At 43.5% G+C, this 25,607-nt stretch overlaps 1 protein-coding gene across 5 annotated transcripts in view; it reads left to right on the top strand.

Annotated features, from left to right (window-relative positions):
- The window catches only part of si:ch211-214p13.3 (nectin-3), an 88,481-nt gene that overhangs the window by 6,841 nt on the left and 56,033 nt on the right, over positions 1-25,607 (top strand). For all 5 annotated transcript variants that reach the window (XR_008810986.1, XR_008810985.1, XR_008810987.1 and 2 more), the window contains exons 2-3: positions 2,431-2,769; positions 5,987-6,283. Coding sequence is in view for 2 of the 5 variants with exons in the window: in XM_056289119.1 (XP_056145094.1) it covers positions 2,431-2,769; positions 5,987-6,283 (636 nt within the window). In the remaining 3 variants the exon portion in view is untranslated. The remainder of the gene's footprint in view (positions 1-2,430; positions 2,770-5,986; positions 6,284-25,607) is intronic.

The raw sequence follows: 25,607 nt of genomic DNA, 5'->3' as shown, positions 1-25,607 counted from the left end.
GGAGAAGGAAGTGGCTTATTTATTAGAACATGATTTGGTCCAGCCTAGTACTAGCCCGTGGAGCTCTCCTTGTTTGCTGGTACCAAAACCTGACTCCACTGTTCGGTTTTGTATGGACTATCGTAAGGTAAACAAAATCACCATCCCTATTTCTTTTCCCATGCCCCGGGTCGATGACTGTATTGATACGATAGGTTCCGCCTTCTATGTAAATAACATAGATTTGTTGAAAGGCTATTGGCAAGTGCCACTTTCATCTCGAGCCGCGGAGATAAGTGCCTTTGTGACCCCTGACGCTTTTCTACAGTACTCGGTAATGGCATTTGGCATGAGAAATGCGCCCTCTACCTTTCAGCAGCTGGTGAATGTCGTTTTTGCGGGTGTGCCTAATTGCACCACGTATTTGGATGATGTGGTGGTGTATTGTATATGTATATGTATATGTAGCCTCGCAGACTGACTACAGGCGTTCCACAAGGTTCGATTCTGAGTCCTCTCCTGTTCTCCCTGCATATGACATCCCTGGGTTCTGTTATTCGCTCGCATGACATCTCTTGCCATTGTTATGCCAATGACACCCAGCTGATCTTGTCCTTCCCTCCCTGTGACACACAAGTAGAGACACTCATTGCTGCATGCTTGACTGGCATCTCGGAGTGGATGGTGCCACACCACCCGAAGCTCAATCTTGCCAAGACAGAGCTGATGTTCCTCTCAGGGAAAGGTTGCCCCTGCGTCGGCCATCAGACGTCTGGAGCTTGTTCAGAAAGCTGCAGCTCGTCTGATGTTCAACCGCCCTAAGTTCTCCCACACAACTCCCCTTCTCGTGTCCCTACACCGGCTCCCAGTAGCTGCTCGCATCCAGTTTAAGACTCTGGTGCTAGCCTACAGGGCAGTGAAAGGAACAGCTCCTTCCTATCTCCAGGCCATGGTCAGGCCCCACAACCCTGTCCGACCACTTGTCTTCGCTCTGCTGCCTCGGGACGCCTGGTTGCCCCGTCGCTCAGATGCCCCTGCTGCTGATCGACCCGGTAACGGCTCTTTTCTGTCCTGGCCCCACAGTGGTAGAATGAACTCCCCACTGATGTCAGGACAGCGGAGTCGCTGCTCATCTTTCGGCACTGGTTGAAAACTCACCTCTTCAAGAACTACTACCCTCTTGCTTGTAGCACTTATTGTATTCACTCATTTAAAAAAAAAATCTCTTTCTCGTGCTTTTACTTTAGCACTGGTTTTGCTCTTAGATGCTTGTTTAGAGAGAAGATGCACTTATGACCTCTGATGACTAGTAGTTCTCCTGATTTCCTACGTTAAATGCACTTATTGTAAGTCGCTTTGGATAAAAGCATCGAATAAATGACTGTAATGTAATGTAATGTTATATCAGCTCCCTCACACACGCTTCCGATGGCCTCATGGTCTGACCATCCCACTTCTGACACCAATGTAGCGAATTCAGGGGGCAGCCGGGAATCTGCCGCAGCCGCGACGTGAACCCAGGTTGCCCGCACCATGGGCGACTGCGCTAAAAAGTCAAAAGTGTCCGACCCATTAGCCAACTGGCTAGCAAGTCATAATTGCAAAATACCTGACTCTCACAGAATGCACAACAGAGACATTTGCAAAAGGAATCAAAGACACTAATATTGTTTACGCAAAGAAGGGTTTTGCCAACGTTTTTTTTCCCTTTTTCCTCCCCAATTGTACCTGGCCAACCACCCCACTCTTCCGAGCCATCCTGGTCGCTGCTCCACCCCCTCTGCCAATCCGGGGAAGGCTGCAGACTACCACATGCCTCCTCCGATACATGTGGAGTCACCAGCCGCTTCTTTTCACCTGACAGTGAGGAGTTTCTCCAGGGGGACGTAGCGCGTGGGAGGATCACGCTAGCCCCCCAGTTCCCCTCTCCCCCATGAACAGGCGCCTCGACCGACCAGAGGAGGTGCTAGTGCAGTGACCAGGACACATACCCATATCCGGCTTCCCACCCGCAGCCGTAGGTAATACGGGGATTCGATCTGGCGACCCCCGTGTTGCTGGTAGGCAACAGAATAGACCGCTACGCTACCTGGACGCCCCGGGTTTTGCCAACTTCAACAGGCTGTTTGGCCATGTAGTTGCCATTTCTTAGAAGACAAACTTTGGTTTGTTTTCTTTTCAAGTTAGGATCTACACTCAGGGCAAGGAGTAAGGTAGGAAGAACTCTTCTTAGGCGGAAGAGCAAGGCCTCTCCGATTTCAACAAATTCATCCCTTGGTAGATTGCACTGTCCTGTCATTGTATGTCAACATACAATGGCAGGAACCCAAGGTCCTTGACCATAAATGTGTTTATGTGCATGTATTTGTTTTTTGCTTGTGTTTGTGTGCGCGCGCATGTCTTCTGAGCTGGTATCATGTTCTTGATAGCTCTGTTTGGTGTATCTTGCAGCTGTCCAGGTGATTGGAGAAGATGTTACTGGCGTGCAAGGACAGAATGTTTCCCTGCTCTGCAGACTGGTTGATTCCAGCGAGACCCCCTCTCAGATTTCCTGGCAGAAGAAGACCAGGGGAAATGATAAAAACCACAACTTTTTCACCGTTACAGCTAGAAGTGGTCCACATAACAGTGAAGCTGATGATAGGTTCGGGTTTATTGGAAACATGGCTGAGAACAATGGTTCTCTGCAATTATCCAAGGTCAGACTGTCGGATGAAGGCATCTATACATGCATCTTCACGTTGTTCCCCAGTGGACCTCAGGAGACTACGATGAAACTCACAGTGTTTGGTATAATGATCCTTTTTATTATGATCCTTTTTATTAAGCAAAGATAGTAAATTGTTTCATCTATAAAATGTTCGTATAAGAATAAGACAGCAAAAATTTTTATGTAACGTTACGTTTTTATCACTACTGGATGCAAAGTATTTTTATTTTTATAAACTTTATTTTCCAATTTTCAAGTTTTTTTGGAACAGGTATACAAAGCACACGAACAACAACAACAACAACAAAAATAAACATGCAGGAATCCCCCCTCCCCCCCAAGGCTCAAAAAAAAAAAAAAAAAAAAAGGACTACGCAGGGATTTCTTATTCCAATTCCACATAATAACCATATTTTTGAAGAAAATATAAAGTTGTACACATATATCTATAGGTATTTTCGTTACAACCAGGTAAATAAAAAGTACATTCAATAAAAGGGAAACCCTTCAATAAAGTCTATGAAAGGACTCCAGGTCAAAGTAAAGTTTTTGCGGGTTTTACATATTTTATATCGGAGCTTTTCTAAAGGTAGAAAGGACAGCACCTTCCTCAACCACTGCAAAAATGATGGCGCTTTATTTGACTTCCAGTTAAATAGGATAAGTCTGCGTGCGAGTAATGAGGCAAATGCTAGAGCATTTGCCTGCAAAGTTGTGACCTTACAGTTAGGGGGTGGTATGCCAAAGACGGCTGTGTGAAAATCGGGGTTTATGGTCTGTTTACAGATATGTGAGAATACATTAAATATCTGTCCCCAATAACTGTTGAGGGAGGGGCATGCCCAGAACATGTGTCCCACCGAGGCTGGACTATGACTGCACCTCGGACAGCTAGGGTCTGTGGTGGGAAAGATTCTGGCAAGCTTGTCCCCCGAGTAGTGAAGACGGTGAAGCACCTTAAACTGAATTAACCCATGTCGTATACACAATGAAGACGTATGAATACGAGTTAAGCTGTCCCGCCATGCCTCTTCAGAAAGCTCTACACCCAAATCTCTCTCCCATGCAGTTTTTGTTTTGTCCCAGGATATCTGTTTCAATCCCTGTATCAACGTGTAAATTATAGAGACCCGTTTTTTCCCAAAGGGATCCTTCTCTAGAATAACATCTAATTGGCTCCTGGTTGGCAGATACGGAAATGAGGGAAATACTTCCTTGGCAAAACTACGGATTTGAAGGTATCTAAAAAAATGGGATCTGGGTATGTTATGGTCTTTGGTAAGTGTTTCAAATGAAGCGAATGTTCCATCTTTAAATAGATCACAGAAAAACACCAGTCCATTTCTATGCCAAAGTTGAAATGTGTTATCTAACACAGATGGCAAGAAGAAATTGATTATTTGCTACTGGAAAAAGACCGCTAGCATGCTTTAATCCAAAATGCCTCCTAAACTGGAGCCATATCCTAAGTGAAGCTTTAACCACTGGGTTTGTTATTTGTATGTTACGATTATGTGGTAGTGGAGAGGTGAGTATCGGTAAAGGATTGGATAAGAGTTCCATGTGAACCCAATCTGTACCCTGTTGATTCTCATATGTAAATGCCCAATGTAAAAGTTTTGCAATGTTCGCAGCCCAGTAGTAACAAATAAAGTTAGGCAAACCTAATCCCCCTGTCTCCTTAGGGACCTCCAAGTATATTTTCTTCATCCTGGGGTTTGAATTGTTCCAGATGAATGATGAAATTAATCTAATTGTTGAAAAGTTGTCTTAGGTATGAATATGGGAATCATTTGAAAAAGATAGAGAAATCTGGGTAAGACTGAGCCGCTTAGCTTCGGAGAAGGCCGCTCTCTTATTCGCCACTGCCGCGGTGTAATCCGGGAAGATGCTCACTCTCTTGCCGTGCAGGCTCAACGGAGCTGAACGGGCAGCTTTGCGGAAAACCTCCTCCCTCTCTGAGAAATAGTGAAACTTCACCACGATGATCCTGGGGGGTTCTCCTTTGTTGGTCGAGTGCCGCAGGCCGCGGTGAGCCCAGTCTAGGGTCGGGGTGAAGCTGAGGCCTAGTAACTCCTGCAGTAGTTTAGCGATGGTAATAGTAGGCTGCTGGCCTCCGCTGGTCTCGAATCCCTCCTTTATCCCGACAATGCGTGCATTACACCGGCGTTGTCGTCCCTCCATACCGTCTACCTTCTGGCGTAGCATAGCGACTTCAGATGTTAGCTGGCCGATGTCCTCCTCCATATTCGTCGTCTTGTCTGAGTATGTGTTCAGGCCGTCCTCCACGTCTTTCAGACGGGTCTCTTGTTTCGCCATGCCGGCCTTTATAGCGTCTATTTTTGCATTCAGATCCTCTGTGAATGAATCTATCCGTGCCAAGATCTTGCTCTCACTGCTCGCGATGGCAGCCATCACCCCAGATAGGTCTGTAGACTCCTCGTCCGGGGCTTTCACAGAGCCCGAGGCTTTAGCGGCCTGGTCACTGCTGGATTTGTTTTTGCCCATCGCGTCTTCCAGATGATCGATATGCAAGTACAGGGTTGTGAGTCCGGTGTGCTAGCGGTTAAGTATCGTGTGTGTTAAACCTAATTTATCTGTGTTTGATCTGAAAAGTTAAAATATTAATGAAAAGTTCGCCCTGATCAGGAGCTCAATCTAAAGACGTCCTCACATGTTACTGCTCACCAGCGCCCCCCCAGTATTTTTATTTTTAACCCAAACTGTAGCTTCTCCATCAGGGCCTGAAAAGCAATGCTAAAAAAAAGTATGTGAAGTCAGCACAGGACACGACATGATGCTGTCCTAGTCAGTGCTACACAGTGAGTGAGAAAATCCTACAAAAAGAGGTATTTAAACCGGCGAAAGAGGCCCAGACTTTGTAAAATTCCTCAGATAGCTTTGGCCGATAAAACTGCAGAATTATTGAAGCTGGGGAGCGCTTCGATGTGGGTTATGAATATGCCGAAGATGATTGAATGCCACCACAGCTGATGTACTATACTAGCTAGCAAACAGGGGTTGAGTGTAAAAACACCAATCGCATTTATAATACCTGTCACCTAGCCTGCCGAGGTGCATTTCCCCCCCTGTGTTATGTGTATTCTGCAGACCAACCCTTTCTTTTGAATAAAAATAAACTGTCCACAGGGATATAGTGTCACTCAGACACAATGCTGATATGGTACAATTATGACGCACGTCACATTTCAAAATTATTGCTCTCTTTATCTCAGGATAAAGTCTTTGACAAATTGCATATGTGATCTGTACTGAATGGTTGTATAACTCTCTTAGTTCCTCCAGTCATCAGCCTGGAAGCCAACCCTCCTCCCGTTGTGGGCACCGATGAAGTTACCTTTGCAATTTGCATGGCCGTGGGTGCCAAGCCCCCCGCAGAGATCAGCTGGCACACTGGGACTCTGGGCGACTCAGTGTGGGCGGTGAACAAGTCGACCCCGGAGCAAAATTCAACCACCACCACAGTCAGCCGTCTTGTTGGCATACCAACCAAAGAGGTCAACCAGCACTTGGTCCAGTGTGTTGTCAGTCAGACAACGGAGAAAAGCCTCCCGTTCACGATACAGGTCCACTGTGGGTATACCCTTCCTATCTTTAATTCTCATTCTTAAATAGCTACACTGAGAAAAATACTCCTGAAAAAATGCTATTTGACATGAACATAGAAATATGGATACCTAGCTAAAATGTGAAGTTTCTTTATTTTCTTTGTGCTTACAAAATAGGTTTGTTTTTTTGGTAGACAGACACCCAAATCCACTTTAGTTACTAAGATTGTTACTGTCTGTGGAATTTCAAGTGGCGTAGTAACATTTTCATAGTGGAACCTGAAACGAAACCCTTCATTAAAAGGACAACTGTTTGGTTATGTTACTGTGCTAGGATAGATGTATGCTACTGTTGTTGTTGTTTTTTTTTAAAATAATTCATAATTTTCCCCACTGGGTGGGAGGTGGAGAAAGCATTGCTGTATGGCCACGTGAAAAACACAGTGGTATCACTGTAGCAAAGGGAATAATGAAAACACTAATAATAGCCCCTTGTTGTCCCAGCAGACTGAGTTTCAGCTTTATTTTTCCAGTCCACTTCCTCGTTAGGGGCTGGAAATTCCCGTTCAGAGCAGTGCCTGAAGGGAGGAAAAACACTTTATTATGGCATTCTTACAAAGACATTTGCTTGCTGCATTTAACTCGTGCTATTATATCGGAGAGCAAAAGTGGCGCGCAGAGCTGCAGTCACGGCAGGAATATATGGGAAGGAGTAGAGGAAGTTGGGTAAGAGGAGAGGTGACGACTAGCCAGCAGCAGCAGCGTGTCACGCCATGAAAGAGCACTACAGATGTGAGGTGTGATTTGAGAATGTTGATGGAGAAGCACAGAGGAGGTCGGAAGGTACATTGTGTCTTTAGAGAAAGCGTATGAGGGTGCCGAGAGAGGAGGTGTGGTAGTATCATTATGAGCAAGGCGGGAGTGGGGAAGAGGCGTGTAGGAATGGTGCCGGATATGTATGAGGTGTGCAAGTGGTGGGGGAGTGCAGCTGGAATGACAGCTGGGTTCAAGGTGGAGTCGCACTTTCAAAAAAGACGTGTTAGGGTTTACAAAAAGGTCATTGTCAAAAAAGATTAAGTGTTCTGTTGCCTACCAACATGGGGATCACCGGTTCGAATCCCCGTGTTAGCTTGGTCGGGCATCTCAACAGACACAATTGACCTTTCGCAAAGTCCCGCCCCCCCTTAGTTACTGTTGCTATGCCCGTCAAGCATTTCAGAACTATCCAGGAAGTAGCCGGAAAACACCAAAACATGAAGGAAGAAATCAGCGCATTGTGTGGGTAAAAGTAACAGTAATAATACGTTAGCTGTATTAGCTACCAATAATAGCTAGTAGCTAGCTTAGCTTGGAGCAGACAGGTATTTCTGTTGATTTTGGATGGAATAAGCTGGCCATGGGGTCTGCTATACTGCCAAATCTATTGCCCACATTGCACTTCTTGTGTTCTGGGTTTCGGGAAGGGAACGAAAATGACACCCCCTCCAAACTGTTCAGATATCTAGTATCCGATTTGCAGAGCCCATAGGCACACCGTCTCAGCATTTTGTTGTGTGTTTGAAAGCTTGACGGACCGTTGCTAAGGTAGGATTGGACAAGCCCCGTTCTGGGGCGGCACTTTGCGAAAGGTCAATTGGCCACGTCTGCGGGTGGGAAGCCGGATGTGGGTATGTCCTGGTCGCTGCACTAGCGCCTCCTCTGGTCGGTCGGGGCGCCTGTTCAGGGGGGAGGGGGAACTGGGGGGAATAGCGTGGTCCTCCCACGCGCTACGTCCCCCTGGCGAAACTCCTCACTGTCAGGTGAAAAGAAGCAGCTGGCGACTCCATATGTATCGGAGGAGGCATGTGGTAGTCTGCAGCCCTCCCCAGGTCAGCGGAGGGGGTGGAGCAGCGACCCGGATGGCTCGGAAGAGTGGGGTAATTGGCCAGGTACAACTGGGGAGAAAAAGGGGGAAAAAAAAGATTAAGTGTAATGGTCTGAAGTCAACGTCATCTTTCATGTAAATCAGCTTGAATTAATCTGTCCTTTGCGCTACATTTGCATGTAGATGATTGTCAAAAAGTTTCAGAACAAATATCCCCAGAAAAAGCAACATTTTCGTTTTCACATTGAGGTTTTATGTGTACAACTTCCCCAAAGTGATGCTCCCCAACCAGTTTGACATGTCTGACCAAACACACTCACGCACCGTGCTGCGTGAATAGTGCTACATGTGCCAACATCATAGCCGGGGGCTTTCATGTTTTCAAATAACAGAACTTTTTTTTTTTGACTTGTCATCACTAGGCGGGTAACTGTAAATGAACAATGGAAACCAAAACAATGACCGTACATGCTCTACCAGCCCTTTTCCAACAGCCCTTTTCCGGCTGGTGTGTCAACTGACTGTTTTGTGTCAGTATTTTCTAAAAGCAGCAAACTTGCATTTGAATTTATATTTTTCACTTGAAAAACAAGCAAACAAAAGTGCAACGGTACAATAGTAGGGGACCTGTCATTCTTGAAAAACTGTACATGGGGGGAACTATCCCTTTACCTAGTACCTTACAAGCTTAAGCAACTTACGAAATGGTGCATAAAACTTACAATCCCCTTCGCTCAACCAAGTCACTGGCGCTGAGTTGAACCAGGAGTTTTCTTGAAGTCTCTGAGTAGACCAGTGGCTTTATAATCTGCCAGAATGCTTGCACCTTTCCTCTCAAGTAATACTTCCAGAGTTTCAACATCAACAGGATCCTGTTGATGCTGAGGAAAAAAAACAAAAAAAATAAGTCATTTCCTTCATTATACAAACTGTTTCCTCTTGTTTAACTTTTGTTTACCTTTACAACATCCTTTACTTGATAATGCTGAAATGCTGCTAAACATACCAGTATTCCATTAATGTATTATTTCCTTAAGTTCTGACATGAACCATTTCTTGTGACTTTGTAACACTGCACAATATACATATTGTAAGTATTCGATGCACATACCTATTGACTACTTGGACCAGCCACATTCTGTTGCACAACCTTAAAAAAAACAAAACAAACAGTGGCACTTCTGTAAACCCTAGGGGCCGGTTGCACAAACATGACGCTTAAGGATTTACTTCTCCTTAGCTAAGGGTTTACTTAAAGATGCTGCTCCTCCTCAACAAGTATGCCTTGTTCAGCTATAGACGGGTTTCCTGTTTACAAACATTACTGGGTGCGTGCGCAGCCAGGAGGCAAAACCGCGAAGTTGCACGGAAACCCTCCTTTACTTATTCCCGCTGATGTTGGCTCCAAGTATGCCAAATCCCAGAACATCAGGTGTGTTTTATTTACCATAACAAGTTTGTTTTTAATTTTATAACATCCAGGCATTTGGTGCACATACCCTGAGTTGACTTGCTGGGCCACCTGCATCTGCATCCAGTTGGTCAAACCTAAAATGTTATAAGTTCACATAGAATGATTTCACTGTTAATAATTGTGAATAATAAAGTGAATAGTTTCACTTTGGCCCTGCGAAGAAAACCATACTGACCAACAACAATGTTCCACATGTCTTGAAAAAGACTTGATACTTGTCCACGTGTTGGGACAACGTCGTCACAGTCTCTGCCAATGAATTCATTAAATTCAAGGTTGAATTTAAGAATTCTGTGACTCTGCATTCTTGGGTAGTAGCTCTTACACTTGCAGGCATCTACTATTTCTTTCACAGACTTAAGCAGCCGATGCCCTTCTCATCCAGAAATATGCTGACCAGAGATTTGGGGGGCATCCATTTGCGTATCTGCAACAGAGCAAACGACTGCAATAACTGTACGTTCATCGTGATCCATCTTGGAGGCTGAACACCTCTTCCTTGGTCCTGTTGCGATTGAGCGGCTGCACACACAATTTTCTTGCTTTCCGCTTTTTTCCCTTTTTCTCTCCAATTGTGCTAAATACAACAAACAGGGCAGCTTTTCTTCTCGCAGGTATGTCGCCATTTTGCCCGGAAATACGTAACGCGAACCCACCGCGCATGCGCGAAACGCGTACTCGCGTCCGCTCTGGAGTATAGCCAGGCCTTTTTAGAGAAGCGATAAGTCAAGTCAAGTTTTATTTGTACAGACCAGAGTTTTATTCTTTGAGATCCACAAATGGTATCGCGTACGCTGTTGCCGAGATAGGCGTTTAGAGTCCTACAAGGCTGCCAAAGGTGGCTCAAAATCAAGGCGACAAAACTTAAACTGAGGCAAGGGGAGGAGACGCCTGCCCCCTTGCTCGACCGCGCCAACGAGAAAGGTAAAACACTGACTGCGGAAACACAGTAACATCTACGAGCCTGTCAGCGGCGAACACAAGCGGCTCCCCTTTGGCGTGCATGGCCCTCCCTTGGGATTACCTTATATACCGTCAGCGGTTTTGCGGTTGCCCACCTTTGCTTTCACACGGCGCTCCCCCTCCGTTTCTTTCGACATCTCGCAGGCGGCCACCAACCGTTTTGTTGTACGCTGCTAAGCTCTGACGTCATTTCGAATCTGCTGCGGTGTGCGGGCTTGGCGAGAACACCAGATAATTCGCGATATCTGGGAAACGTTCATTTAATTTACGTTATTGCCGGTGTTGTTGGTAGTGTGAACTACTGTAACGTGCATGCATAAGAAGACACGCTGGCCGCTAGCTCGCGGGCCTGAGCCTTTAGTCGAGCGGTTAGCGATGCCTCCTACGGTGCGGGCGTTACGGGTTCGCCTCCCGGGCGCGGCAGTTCTTGTGGTTACGTTGTCCCCCGAATTCGCTGCACTAATTATAGGACTCGCTGGCCGATCGACTAGAGTAGTGGTTCTCAACATTTTTGGGGTCCTGGACCCCCTGCGTATTTTTGATCTACCCTGAGGACCCCTCCACCTGATCTTGGGGGAGGGGGGTTGCAATTTGATAGAAACAGTAGAAACTGCATTTTAAATTGCATTATAGCATTTATTCACTCTTTGGGGCAATAATAATAAAAATAATCCTATTTCTATAAATGTCATAGGATCTTTTTTTAAAGATATTTTATTTTCACGGACCACTAGGGGTCCGCGGACCCCCGGTTGAGAAACACTGGTCTAGAGGGTCTGACCCTTTAGCCGAGCGGTTAGTGATGTCGCCTTGTGGTGCAGTACACCCCATATCGAATTCCGCATCGGGCAAGAAAATAACCGGTTACATTGGTGGCAGCGGTGGGATCCGGAAGCGTGCAGATCCTCAGAAGTCTCTTCGGAACGCGGGAATAACAAAGCGCGCTTTCGGGAGAGGGTGACGACTGTAAACTACTAATAAGACCCACTGGCCGATCGACTAGAGAAACTGATCCTTTTGTCGAGCGGTTAGTGATGTCGCCTTGTGGTGCAGTACACCCCGTATCGAATCCCGCACCGGGCAAGAAAATAACCGGTTACAGTAGGAAGCGCCAGTCACTTGACAAATCGTCCATGTCGTCAGGGTCTTTTCTACCGATTAGCTTGATTTCTGAAGCACATCTTTCTCTGGGTTGTAAACCTTTAAAATAACGTTAAATCTGTTCAGTGTCTTCGTTGATCTTTGCCTTCGCCTGTCGATATTTCGTTTGGATTCCGCACAGCACAGTGAGCAGTCGTCCCGTATACCTCCAACATGGCCACAGATCCGATTCCGGGAACTCGCGCTTCTTTTGAAGTTAGCTCCCTCAAATAAAAAGGTAACATTCCCCGCCCAAAATGAAGTGAACAAAATCCTAAACTCTGAGCAATTTTAGCTACAAATATAAGATCAGCTAGCCACCTTCTACCTTTTAACCGAACGGGTGTTTTTGAGAGATTTCGTTCAATTAAATGAGTTTAGTTTGGCATTGGCCGCGAAACGCATTTCGAATGGGTAGGGCCAAGAATGACGTGACGTCCCCCCCCAGGCCACACTCGTAACGCGTAACTTTATTTATTATTATTTGTTATTTCCGTTTTTATTTGTCCTGATTATAGCCTACACTTGAGTCACAATCAAATAGTATAGTCAGTATGATTAGAAAGCATAAATCATTTGACACGTCAAGTCCAGTTGCATAGGATTAAAAAACGTCAACGCTCACCACCCCGTCTTAAACGTTCCCAGAGAAGTTCCTACGTCTCTCGTTGTGCTGGATGACGTCACTGGCAATGGCGAGACCATCCACACTGGCCAAAGCATCCCCGTGTGTGTGGCTGCACATCAAGTCATTGAGTTTCCTTTGAGTCATTGTTGACCTTAGATGAGTCTTCATACGACGAAGGGTTGAGAAAGACCTCTCGGGCGCTGACAGTCGACACGGGAATTGTCTAAAACAATTTCAACAGCCTGTGTACATCTGGCGATAGGGTTTTCGCTACCGGAGCAGCATTCATTGCAGATGTTACTGATGCTACCGTTGTGACGGTAATTCCAGATGTTCGGGTCGCATCTGGCAGCATATTCAACGGTGCGCATAAACTGTCAAAGTCAAAATCCTTCTCGTAGAGTGACACTGGAGGACGGGAAACTACCCAACTCCCCTTTCGCCGCAGATACAATCAGACGTTCCAGGTCAGCTGCCACATGCAGGTCTCTCTGCTCAAAACACCGGTCCATTTCGCCATCAAGAAGATCAAGAACTTCGAAGTACAGTCTCCTATAATGATTCACTGGGCTCTGGAATGCGTGCGCAGCCTCTCCAGTATCCAATTTGTTGGGGCGTTTCTGTTGCCTGGGCAACACGGGGGCAACCGAGTCCTTTCATTGTCCAAAAGCGACATTGTGTGCAGAAAAGTTTTGCTCTTGTTTGACACAACGTTAGCCATCTGTGGTCCTTGAACCACTGGGGTTGAACAGACCGGTTTCTTTGAGAGGACCCTTCTCCCTGTACCCTTTTTGTACCTGCGAGAACAGCGGAGTCGTCTGGTTGACTGGACTTTGAGAGATCCCTGCAGCAGTGTTGTAGTTCTCGAGACCGGTCTTTGTCTCGAGACCGGTCTCGAGACCAGGATCCCATGGTCTTGGTCTCTTCTTGGTCTCGGACATAATTTGTCTCGGTCTTGTCTTGGTCTCGGATATTGCTCTTGAATTGTATCGAGTGAAAATTAAGTGGAGGCAATTTAAAAAAATAATAGGTTGGCGAGAACAAGCCGGTAGGCTGCGCTGCAGACACACACAGTCATCCACGCACTGAACACAGATTGTAGCTAGATGCGTAATTGACCAAGCTCGAGAACACATTTTAAATTCAACGAACGTTACTGTTTTCTAAATGGCTATTTAATATCGGAATGGGAGGCTAATTAATCACCGACCTCCAAAAGTAGAGTCGCTACTTTGGCCTTTTTCTTAGACAGGCTACAGTATGTTTAAAGTTGACTGTAACAGATCATATGAAGCATCGTAGCCTACTTTTCAGAACAGTATAGCTTTTTACTAAACTATGACTAATCCGTGTATTTACGCTAACAGGCTACGTGTATTTTAGCACAATGTAAACATATTTGTATTAACCATTAGCGTGAAATGTAACCCAGTCCCATTTCTTCATTCGCTAAGATAGATTACGATCGTAATCAACACAAAGCATAGAGCGGAGTGATACTAAAGTGAAGTCCCAGTGATGTTGTACTGAATATCAGCACTCATTGGCTGCCTCTCGTCAAATCAAAGTACTTGGTCGGAACTAGCTAACTGTTGTAAAGATGCCATTCCTTCCTTCCTCGTTACCATTGGCAACTGTGTACGTTAACGTTACTGTTCCTTTCTATTGCGAGCCACGGCTCAGTTCGTTGTGAGTCTCGCTGCTGAATACGCGCACACTAGCTAATAATAATTAAGTTAATTAATAATGTCTGCGTTGTCGTCAATAATTCGCTTCGGGTACACTAATCACAAAGAGTTTGTGTCCAATATGAAAAAGAAGCATCAAGCCGTCTGCAAGTTTTGCCACAAATCGATCACGGAGACCGTTGGGACAACATCAAGCTTCTATAGGCATATGGAGCCATAAAGCCATAAAGACAGGTTAGTCATTCGTGCTATAGCTTTTATATTGTTAGCTAAGCAAGCCAACTGTTCCATTTTGGGTCTTTTCTCATGTAACGTTCGCTCTTTTGGGCGAGTCAACTACGGTGATTATGCTAGACTAGAGCTAGCATAGCTAGTTATATAGCTAGCTCACGCACTTGGAATGTTTAAATTCAGTGTGAAACTGGAATGCGCACCAGCTGTTTATTTTGTACAGTTTTCTAAATTAGCTAACATTAGGTAGTTAGCTGTGAATTAAAGCAATTTCCAGCATTAATTCTTATAAGAGCTAGTATTAATAGCTACAGTATGATACAGCTAACGTTATCGATTTATGGTTTCCTATGGAGCTAAGGTAGCTGGCCTTTTCTTCCTTTAAAATTAGCTTAGCTTGCAGCTAGCCAGCCAAATCGTTACCAGACACAGACTTCGATGTTATACGGTACATAACCTGCATTTATTGCATAATAACGTTTAAAATAGTCACCTATTTTAAATATTAAAATAGTCACCGACACCGATGTGTAAATATTCTAATACTTCTGTATGTAGCTAGCTAATAGCTATTTGCTATTTTTTAAATTTCATTTAATCTTTCTTTTCTTTCTTTTTTCCATCTCCACCTAACAGGTTCAGTGAATATAAAGCTGGAAAATTTACTTCATTTGAGCAGACCTCTCAGCCAAGTGTGTCATCCTTTTTACAGCCCCGGGTGCAGCAGGCGTACGGTCAAACCTCGACTAGACAACAGGCCATCAACAATGCAGTAATATGTGACTTGATTGTTGGATGCTGTTTGCCTCTGTCACTTTTGGAAAACGACAACTTCAGACACTTTTTGAAAATTATGGATGATCGATATACCCCAATGTCAAGGAGAACCATGACAGACAAACCTATCCCTCATCTAGTAGATAAGGTTAAAGCACATATTAAATATGACCTGCAGTGTCAGGCTTACATCTCAGTGACAGCAGACATTTGGTCTGATCGAACCTTGCGTTCTTTTTTAGGGTTAACTGCACATGTGTATAGCAGCACCAAAGATGTATTTGAGCTTAAGTCTTATCTCTTGGACTGTAGGCGTTTTACTGGATGACATTGTGGCGAGAACATCGCCTCTGCATTTTATGAGATCACGGAAGAATTTGCAATCAGTGAAAAGATTGACTACATAATAACAGACAACGCTTCCAACATGAAATGTGCTTTTAAAGTTAAAATGCCGCAACAATCAGATGATGCGCATGATATTGGAGACGAGGTGGGAGACCTTGATGATGATGATTTATGGGAGGATCTGGAGGATGATGGCAGTGCAGATATCACAAGGAGTACCTCCAGACAGCGTTTGTCATGCTTTGCTCATTCTCTGCAACTGGTAGTAGGAGATGGCTTAAAGGAAACTAAGTGTCTTTCCGGTGTGATTGCCAAAGCTTCAAAACTGTCGTCTTTGTTACATTTCAGCACTTCATTTAAAGATAAGTTTGAAGTCACTTTTGGCTATGGACGCTCTATCCCAGCAGCAAATGACACCCGCTGGAACTCCACTTTTAAGCAATTGAAAGCTATCACAGCATTGGATCACAGCATTCTAACAGACATGTGCTCTGACTTTCCTAATTTTGTTTTCTCTCCATGCAAGTGGGCTCAGCTCAAAGAACTCTGCACCATTCTTGAGCCTTTTGCAGAGGCTACCGACCTCACACAAGGTGAGCAACTGGTGACAAGCAGCCTAGTTGTCCCCACAGTTTTGGACATTAACACCCACCTCATGAGGATGGAAGAGAAGAGGTGTCTCTGCCGGCCTTTAGTCAGAGCACTTAAAGAATCCTTACACAGGAGGTTTTCTGGCATATTTGTTCGAACAAAAATGGATGAAAGCAAGCAGCACCATGAACCGTTTGGTGAGGATGTGTACTTCCTAGCTGCCATGCTTGACCCACGTTTTGGACTCAGCTGGGTGGATATGGATGTTCAGTGTACTGAAAATGTCATGTCTCCTCAGGTCAGAGATGAACTCAAGAGGTCAGTAAACAAACACACACACACACACACACACACACACACACACACACACACACACACACACACACACACACACACACACACACACACACACACACACACACACACACACACTGCTTTCACTGCCTGATGGCTCTGTGTACATACAATGGTAGTTTAGGAACAGTAGTAAATATAATAAATGACAAAATGGTATAATTTAAGTCTTTGTTCATAAAAGACTTAAGGATCTTTTTCTTTGTTTATTTTTTTCAGACACCTTGATTACAGAAGCAAGGGCCATAGGAACAGGATCCCCTCCGAAGGATCCCCATAGTGCACAACAATCTCAAGAGGAGTTACCTCCACTCAAGTGTCCAAGACTATTGGCAAGGTACCAATGGCATAGAAAAAGTCACAGTGGGGACCGAGACTCAAGCATAGCATCACAAGTACAGAAGTACTTTGAGACCATTAAAGACTTCCATGATGAAGACACACTCAGTTTTTGGGCTAGGAACGAAGAGAAGTTCCCCAACCTACATTCCCTGGCACTTAAAGTCTTGTCTGTGCCTGCATCTTCAGCTCCTATTGAGCGTGTATTCAGCAGAGGGGGCCTTATCATGAGGCCTCACCATTCACGATTGGGGACAAAAATGTTGTCATATCTAATGTTTCTTAAGTGTAACCATGCACTACTGTCTTAAGTCAGGGGTGCCCACTACGTCGATCGCGATCGACCAGTAGATCGCGAAGGCAGTGCTGGTAGATCTCCATGACATTCCAAAAAAACTTTTTTTTTTTCCCAAGACACTAGCCTATCATCTGTCCTCCATTTGGCATTTGCCTTTTGATTGACGTAAAGGACGGCCAGTCTGCTGTTGCCTAAAACCAAAGATTCTAGAGCGGAACCTCAAACTTTGTTACATTAGGTTACCATAACAACCAGAGCCCTTCTCGAACGTACCTTGAAGTTCACATGCCCACAACGTGAGCTAACACAGAACTGTATCGAGCTAGCTAGTTCAACTCTCTAAAAAAAAATTCTACTAAAAAGTGAAACAAAATAAAAATGAGTGGGGGAGCCGGACCTAACAAGAAACAAAAAACGTACCATTTCCATGTGGAATGGGAGGAGGATTTTTTTTCACCATGTCTTATTCCAAATACGTTTGTCTCATCTGTCAGTCTAGCATTGCTATCCCAAAGAAAGGAAATGTGGAGAGGCACTTTCGAACTGTTCATAAAAACTATGACAATGACTTCCCTCCGAAAAGCGAGCTGAGAAAGAGAAAGGTGAGGGAACTAAAATCGCAGTTAATCGCCCAGCAGTCACTTTTCACACAATTGGCCCAATTGTGCATTTTCATTCGCATGGTGTTTCAAGATATGACCGCAAAAGAGGAGCTGTTAACAATACTAGCCATGAAGGAACACACGCGGGGAGAGGACATTTTTCAGATCTTCAAAAACTTTGTGGATAAAATCCAGCTCCCAGTGTGTAAACTGGTGTCAATCACCACGGACGGTGCGCCTGCTATGGTGGGCCGCTCGAATGGATTTATTGCCAAGTGCAGGGAGGACGATGCTTTCCCGGACTTCCTTAATTACCATTGCATAATACACCAACAAGCATTATGCGCAAAAAGGCTAAACATGAAAGAGATCATGGATGTGGCAACCAAAATCGCCTGTTTTATTCGAGCGAGGTCTCTTCAAAGACGGTTGTTTGGTACACATTTGGAAGAGGCTGACTGTAACTACTCTGACCTCTTGCTACACACTGACGTGAGAAGGCTTAGTAAAGGGAGATTCTTGCAGAGATTTCGAGAGCTCTGTCCGGAGATTAAGGAGTTTCTCCTTATCACTAAACATGCGGAACACAAACAACTTAATGACAATCAGTGGCTGCTAGACTTGGCGTTTTTAACTGATTTAACCAACATGTTGAATGAGCTTAATTTAGAGCTGCAAGGAAAAGACAACAGCGTGGTAAACATGATCAGCTCAGTTAACGCTTTCAAACGGAAAATGCAACTTCTGTCCTCAAAGTTGCAGCGCTGTGATTTGGGAAACTTCGAAACCTCGCAGCAGAGCTGGAGAAGCAAGGGAGGGCGTGTGCACAACTTGACAGTGCACGCTACACAGAGCAGATTGAAAATGTCCGGTCAGACTTTGACAAACGGTTTCAAGACTTTGCTTTGCTTGAGCCAATCGCTACATTTATGTGCTACCCATTTGGGGAAGATACAGAGGTGGATTCCCTCGCCTCAAAAATGGCAACACTGTTTCACCTGAACTCGTCTGCAGTGGAGGATGAGATGCTGACAGTACAGGCTGACATTCAGCTTAAGTCCAGGGCGCATGGAGAGTTTTGGAACTTACTTACAGAGGACAAGTACCCAAACATGAGGAAATGCGCAACCTCCTTGACGGCATTATTCAGCTCTACTTATTTGTGTGAGTCAGCCTTTTCTCACATGAAGATTATCAAGTCCAAATACCGTTCCGCCATGACAGATGATCATTTGGAGGCCTGCTTGAGGCTGGCTACCAGCAGCTACTGTCCGAACTATGCAACTCTGTCTGACTCCCTCCAGGGCAGGTCATCCTCAGAGTAGAGAGGTAGAGATCACAATATTTGCCACAGCTGTAAAGGTTCATGCAGTGATGCAATTTCAACATAGTGTAGTAGCGAATGCTTGGTATGATTATTGCCTGTGTAAGGTTCAATATAAATGCAAATCCATTGCAATACTATATATGTAACACAACATGTATATAAATACACACACTGCATATAAATGTTCATATATATGTAAAACATGTATTGAGTATTTTTATTATTATTTTTAATATGAGTAGATCATTTTGACCTGGTCATTTTAAAAGTAGCTCACGAGTCAAAAAATTGTGGGCACCCCTGGTCTAAGTAGTCTAAGGTGCCCATGCCCATGTTGGCTGGTATATAAAATGGTTTATACTGAGTAGACCAACAGACTGTCTGTAGACATAAAACATATTGTAAACATTAAATATTATTTTTTTGCAAATGTATTCGCTTCTCTTCTGATTACTGTATTTTCATTGTTTAAGTGAAAGCATGAACTGTATCTAATTCCATTACATTTTAACAAATAACCTGATGTTTAGTTGTACTGTATTGTTGAATGCGTTGCTGCACTGGCCAAATTAATGTGAAATCTTTGCTTGCCTTTAACCAGAGGGAATCGTTCCTTTTTTAAAGTTGGTTTATTCAGAAAGTTATGTTATCAGCCATCCTATGTTATACTGACTGGTATTTTTTAAAAGACTATGCATGAGGATCAATGAAATAATTTTCTCTCCTGACTGTGTAAGTGTTTTGTACAAAGGCTTCATTCTGAGTAGAAAATGTATAAATGCCATTATAATACAATAATATAGCTATTGTAAAGGGTATACAAACTATTCTATTCTGGGTCTCGGAAAAGACTCGACTTGTTCCGGTCTTGGTCTTGAACTTGGTCTCGACCACCGTTGGTCTTGATCTTGACTCGGTCTCGGCTAGGAGGAGTCTTGGTCTTGTCTTGGTCTCGATTGAGGCGGTCTTGACTACAACACTGCCCTGCAGCACTCACTGGAACAGTGGACTTCTGCGAGGCTTGTAACGTTAGAGGTAGCGGCAGAGGGTCGAACACTAGTTGGAGCCCTGACAGTTCTGGGGCTAATTAGCAATTCTACTGCTGGTTCCTCAAGCTCAAGAGGGCTCATTGTCAGCTGGGGTGAGGCTCATAACGTTGAGGGTAGCGGCAGCAGAGGGGCCAGTTGGAGCAGCGACAGTTAGAAATTCTACTTCCGGTTCCTCAGAGGGCTCATTGTGGGCTGGAGGGACAGTGGTTGTCTCAGCTACCTTGGTTAACTTTGACCCGAAGAGATCAGTTATTTTTCGACGCGTCACCATTCATGTTAACGTTACTATTGCTTAAAGTTTAGCAAACACACTGGCAGTTAGTCTACTTACATAGAGCGCTGCTATTTTGTTCTGTGAAATTCACGTCCGTGTGACGCTAAGCTCACGTGACACAAATAACCAATCACTCATTAGGAAACAGAGTTTGTTGCTTGTGATAGGCTACGTACTGTACGTAGGCTTACAGCGAGTGGAAATTAGCCCGGGAAGCGCGCAAATGTGCAATACATTAAGAATAACGTATTTGCGATTTGAATTTTTACACGTTTATGTTTGATGCGCGCCAAAGTAGGTATGGCCACGGCCCTACTGGCCATACCGGTTCCGCGGCCTATGTAGTTTGGTGCATAAAGCATGGACCATGACGGTTTTTTGTTTTGCATTGCAGCAATACTTTTTATTTTATTTTTAAATAATGGGCTGTCTAATAGTAGATGACAAACATGTTTGCATGTACCCACTGAGCATCATTAAGTTTTCATTGAATTAAAAACAAATAAAAAATGCAATTAAAACCAAAATTTTGCTGCTATTATAATCATTTGTTTGTCTACTTGAACTAAAAATATAAATTTTCTGAAGAAATACATGAATTACCTATGCGATTGCAATATTTATACACGTCTCCCAGTTTGTTTTCAACCCCGTCACACTATACCATTTACTCCCTATGAAAATAATGGATCAGTCCCTGTGACATCAACATTCAGGAAGTGACATCACACAAGTCTTTTGGCGAAAATGCTGCAAAGAAAGGCAAGTGTCGGTGTCTTTTCTTACCAATATTTCATTGTTTTTATGGTCAAATTGAGATTGTCCGGCTCAACAGTTACACTGTTGTATGAATTAATGATAGCAAACAGTTTTTTATAAAAGAAATGTAACAGTAGTGTTGCAAAATATTACAATTTTTCGATGTCCTAAATGCCATGTGGTGCTAATGTTTTAGCTAAATATGGAGTTGTGGCTACTATTAGCCAAAAACTTCAACGCCGTCACAGGTTTTTAATCGTAACAGGGTTAAATCATTGTGACAGGGTTGAATGTTTGATGTGACACTTCTTAGTAGATGACTCAGTTGTAGACTTTGATGTGAAATAATTGTTAATGAGCTCTTATGTTCCAATATTTTCAGACATCACAATGGCAAACAAGGCAGCAGAGAGGCGAAGAGAGTACAGGGCAAGAAGGGATGCAGACCCAAAGAGAAGGGAAAAATCTCAGGAGTGAGCGTGACAGGTGGAAAAGGGACACTGAAGCAGGAAAAAAGAAAAGACTTGCTGAGCAACTCCACACACACCTGACCAGTTCAAGAAGCATCTCTTCAGTATTAGGCAACAGTTTGATCGAATTGTACTATGCAGAATCAACACTAAACCATTCATTACAACAATTGTGTAAATATATGCACCAACCCCGACACATCCAGACACTGAAATTGAAGAATTTTATGAGCAGTTGCAATCTGTGTATGACTCCATCAAGAAAGGTGAACTTATTGTGATAATGGGGGACTTCAACGCCAAAGTTGGAAAAAAGCAAGGAGCAGAATATTGTAACGTGCATGGATAAGAAGACACGCTGGCCGCTGACTGGCGGGTCTGACCCTTTAGTCTAGCGGTTAGCGATGTCTCCTGCGGTGCGGGCGATACGGGTTCGCGTCCCGGCCGCGGCAGTTCCTGTGGTTGCGTTTTCCCCCGAATGCGCTACAATATGGAATAGGAACGTTTGGACTTGGAGACCGCAATAGAAATGGTGAACATTTAGCAGAATCCTGTGAAGCAATCAAGCATCTTCTCACTAACACAATGTTTCAGCATCACATAAGAAGAAGATATACTTGGGTATCTCCTAATGGAGAATACCAGAATCAGATAGACTATATCGCTATTCCCAGAATAAAGTCTACACCAGGAACTGATTGTGACAGACCACATTCTGGTGGTGGCTAAACTTCGACTCAGACTGCTCAAGAAAAGGAACCAAAAGCCACCTATCAGGTACAATTTAACTCAGTTAAAATCTGAAGATACCAAAGCAAAGTTCAAGATTGAAACGCAGAACCGTTTTGGAGCTTTATTGTCGGAGACTCAGGAACAGGCAACTCCTGAAGAGCTGTGGTCTAGCATGAAAGAGGCATGGCATGAAACAGCAAGGAAAACTTTGGGAAGAACACCACGCAAAGAACAGAAAACATGGATTAGTGAAGAGACCATAAAACTCGTTTAAGAAAAACATCTGGCACGGCAGAGCAATAATGAAGTACTATATTATTTGGCTGCAGAGACACAGAGGAAGCTTAGAGAAGATAAAAACACCTGGCTAAAAGAAGAATGTTTGAAGATTAGATGAATTTGATAGAGAAGGAAAAGCAGTGAAAGTCAAATCAGTGAAAACAAAAGTTTTCAAACCTCATCAGGCATGCATAAAGGATAAGGACGGCAAGGTGCTGACTGAACTCAGTGAGACACTGAACCGATGGAAAGAATATGGGACTAAGTTGTTTAAAAAGCCTGATGGAGAGACCCTTCTCAAATGTATAAAGTTTGATGAATCAGAGCCGGTTCCACTTCTTTCTAAGGTGGAAAAAGCCATCAATAAATTAAAAACTAACAAGGCACCAGGCGTTGATGGAATACCAACAGACCTTCTGAAAAACAGTGGTCAGATAGCTATTTTAGCACTACACCAGTTGGTTTGCAAAATCTGGAGTTCATGTGAATGGCCGAAAGACTGGAGAACACAGGAATTTGTCACAATTTTCAAATCTGGATGCAGCGAAGACTGCAAACTATCGCACAATAAGCCTCATTAGTCACGCAGGTAAAATCGTGCTATCCACCTTGTTGGACAGAATGATAAACAAGATAGAATCAGAGTTGTCAGATGAGCAAGCAGGTTACAGACAAGGAAGAGGGTGTTCAGAAATGCTGGTAACACTGCAAACACTAATTGAAAAGGTATCCAACACATAATAAGGCAATGCTGATTTTCATTGATTATTCAAAGGCATTTGATTCAGTAAGCCATGCACAGCTCTTTAAAATCATGCTGGAAATGGGTTTCCTTAGACACTTCATTGTGCTACTTCAAGGTCTATATATTGGCCAGACCGCAGTGGTGAGATGGAATGGTGAGAACACAGAAGCTTTTCCAAAAAAGAAGGGTGTATGTCAAGGTTGCGTTGTATCACCATGCTTATTCACACTACACATAGAACAAGTGATCCGTGAGGAAGATATAGATGAATGTGGAGTGAGCATAGGTGGTTATAAGATAAGCAATCTTAGATTTGCAGATGACACGGTACTAGCAGCTGATGGACAGCAAGATCCAAACGAAATGTTGAGTCGAGTAAATGAGGCAGGGAAATGTAGATGGAAAGTAGATGGACAAGATGTAGAACACCTAGAGAACTTCAAATACTTGGGTTCAGTTAAGAAAAATGACAGTGATTGTACAGGTGACAAAAATCATAATTACCCTCGCAAAGAAAAGAATGATGGAGATGGTACAAATATGGAAAGATAGGGGAATAAGAAAAGAAATGAAAGTCAGTCTACTTAAAGCACTCGTCTGGACAGTGTTGTCATACGGAGCTGAAAGTTGGACATTGAAGAAAGCGATGGTAAACAGGATTGAGGCTGCCGAGATGTGGCTTTATTACAGGATGCTTCAAATAAGTTGGACAGAGAGACGAACGAATGCGAGCATCCATAATGAATTAGAAAAAAAAGAGGACTAATGGCACATATTATGAAAAGAAAGCTGTAATTCTTTGGGCATACCTGTTGCCCAGGTGGAAGTAAATTTACAAAGACAACGATTTTGGGAACTGCACCAGCAAAGCGCAAGAGAGGCCGACCTAAAAGGCAGTATCATGATGACATCAAAGAATGGCTTAGTCTGAAAATATTGGAGGCAACAGGATCAGCTCACGACAGAAAGAACTGGAGGAGACTTGTTTGGCAAGCATGTCATCCTGATGGTGCTGGCAACCTTCGCTAATGAGGAGGCCTTGAAGAAGAATTTGATTTAATGTTAAAAACTTCATAAAATGTTTTGTTTGTTTCATGTTTTTTTCATGACAGTTGAAAAATCTGACTGTTGTCCTCTGTCAAATGTAGCTATTATTAATTTCACAGGTAAATAAATCCATACTGTACTGAAATATTGATTGTCCCTTCAACCCTGTTATCATTTTCAACCCTGTCACGTCGCGCTCAACCCTGTTATCTGATAAGTTTTTATTAATATTTTGATGATAATAAGAAATATGAGGTTAATGGTTGTTGAACTGTGTATACAATTTACTGGATAATAAGAAATAATATTAAAGTCTAATCAAATTCCAACGTTAATGCATATTTTTGATAAAATATGAAGGCCGATCTTAGATGAAGTTCTAATTACCTGCTTTAGCAGTCAAATTTGAGTATTTAAAAATAACATTATACTTAGAATAAGTGATCTTAAACAAGGGACATCTCATTATTAAGGGTCTGCAAGAATTTACTTGAATATCTTTTAAAATCATATTCACACAGGATCCAAGTTGTCTGTGACAGGGTTGAACTCAAAATGACTATTAGTGAGAAAGAAATGCCTAGTAATGATTTTTGCCTGAGGTGAGAAAATATATTTTCTCAAAGGTTTAACTAGTCTACTATCAGATGTAGTGATCAGTGATACAGTTATTTGAGGTAATTCTTTTCAAAAATGGCGTGAGCCAAAAGGCACCCGTCTCAGAGAATCATCCAGCAAATAGCCTAAACCTCAAAACATTCCTGAACATTTAAACTTTAAAATATTGACAAGAAGTAAGCCAAAAAGTCCAAAGACATTGCTTTACCTCATTTAGCTACATAGCACACGTCAACTTCGTTCTTCGGGACTGGGAGACACGAACAAATTAATTCCCTTTTGAGGGCTCGTAACGGCTCATCCAGCAGCAATGTGATTGGACAATAATTAACGCAATGTTTTGGACAATGTTCATTCTTTTCCTTCAGGGATTTAACACATCATCAACACAAAATGACACAAAATGTGTTAAAAATAGTGATGACACAAAAAGTGTGTTGTTATTTAACACGTCATTTTTGAGAGTGTGGGATTACATCAAGGATCGGCTCTGAGCCCTTTCTTGCTTACAGTGGTGATGGACAGGTTGACGGATGAGATCAGGCAGGAGTCTCCGTGGACTAGGATGTTCACGGATGACATTATGATCTGTAGGGAGCAGGTTGAGGAGAGCCTGGAGAGGCGGAGGTATGCACTGGAGAAGTCAGGAGGAACAAGACGGAATACATATGCGTGAATGAGAGGATGGTGAGGCGGAATGGTGAGGATGCAAGGAGTGGAGGTGACAAAGGCATATAAGTTTAAATACTTGG

Source organism: Lampris incognitus, chromosome 11 (assembly GCF_029633865.1).
Source record: "Lampris incognitus isolate fLamInc1 chromosome 11, fLamInc1.hap2, whole genome shotgun sequence".
Taxonomy (NCBI): Eukaryota; Metazoa; Chordata; class Actinopteri; order Lampriformes; family Lampridae; genus Lampris; species Lampris incognitus.
The sequence above is the reverse complement of the archived record's forward strand: the minus strand, read 5'-3'. Positions and strand labels throughout refer to the sequence as shown.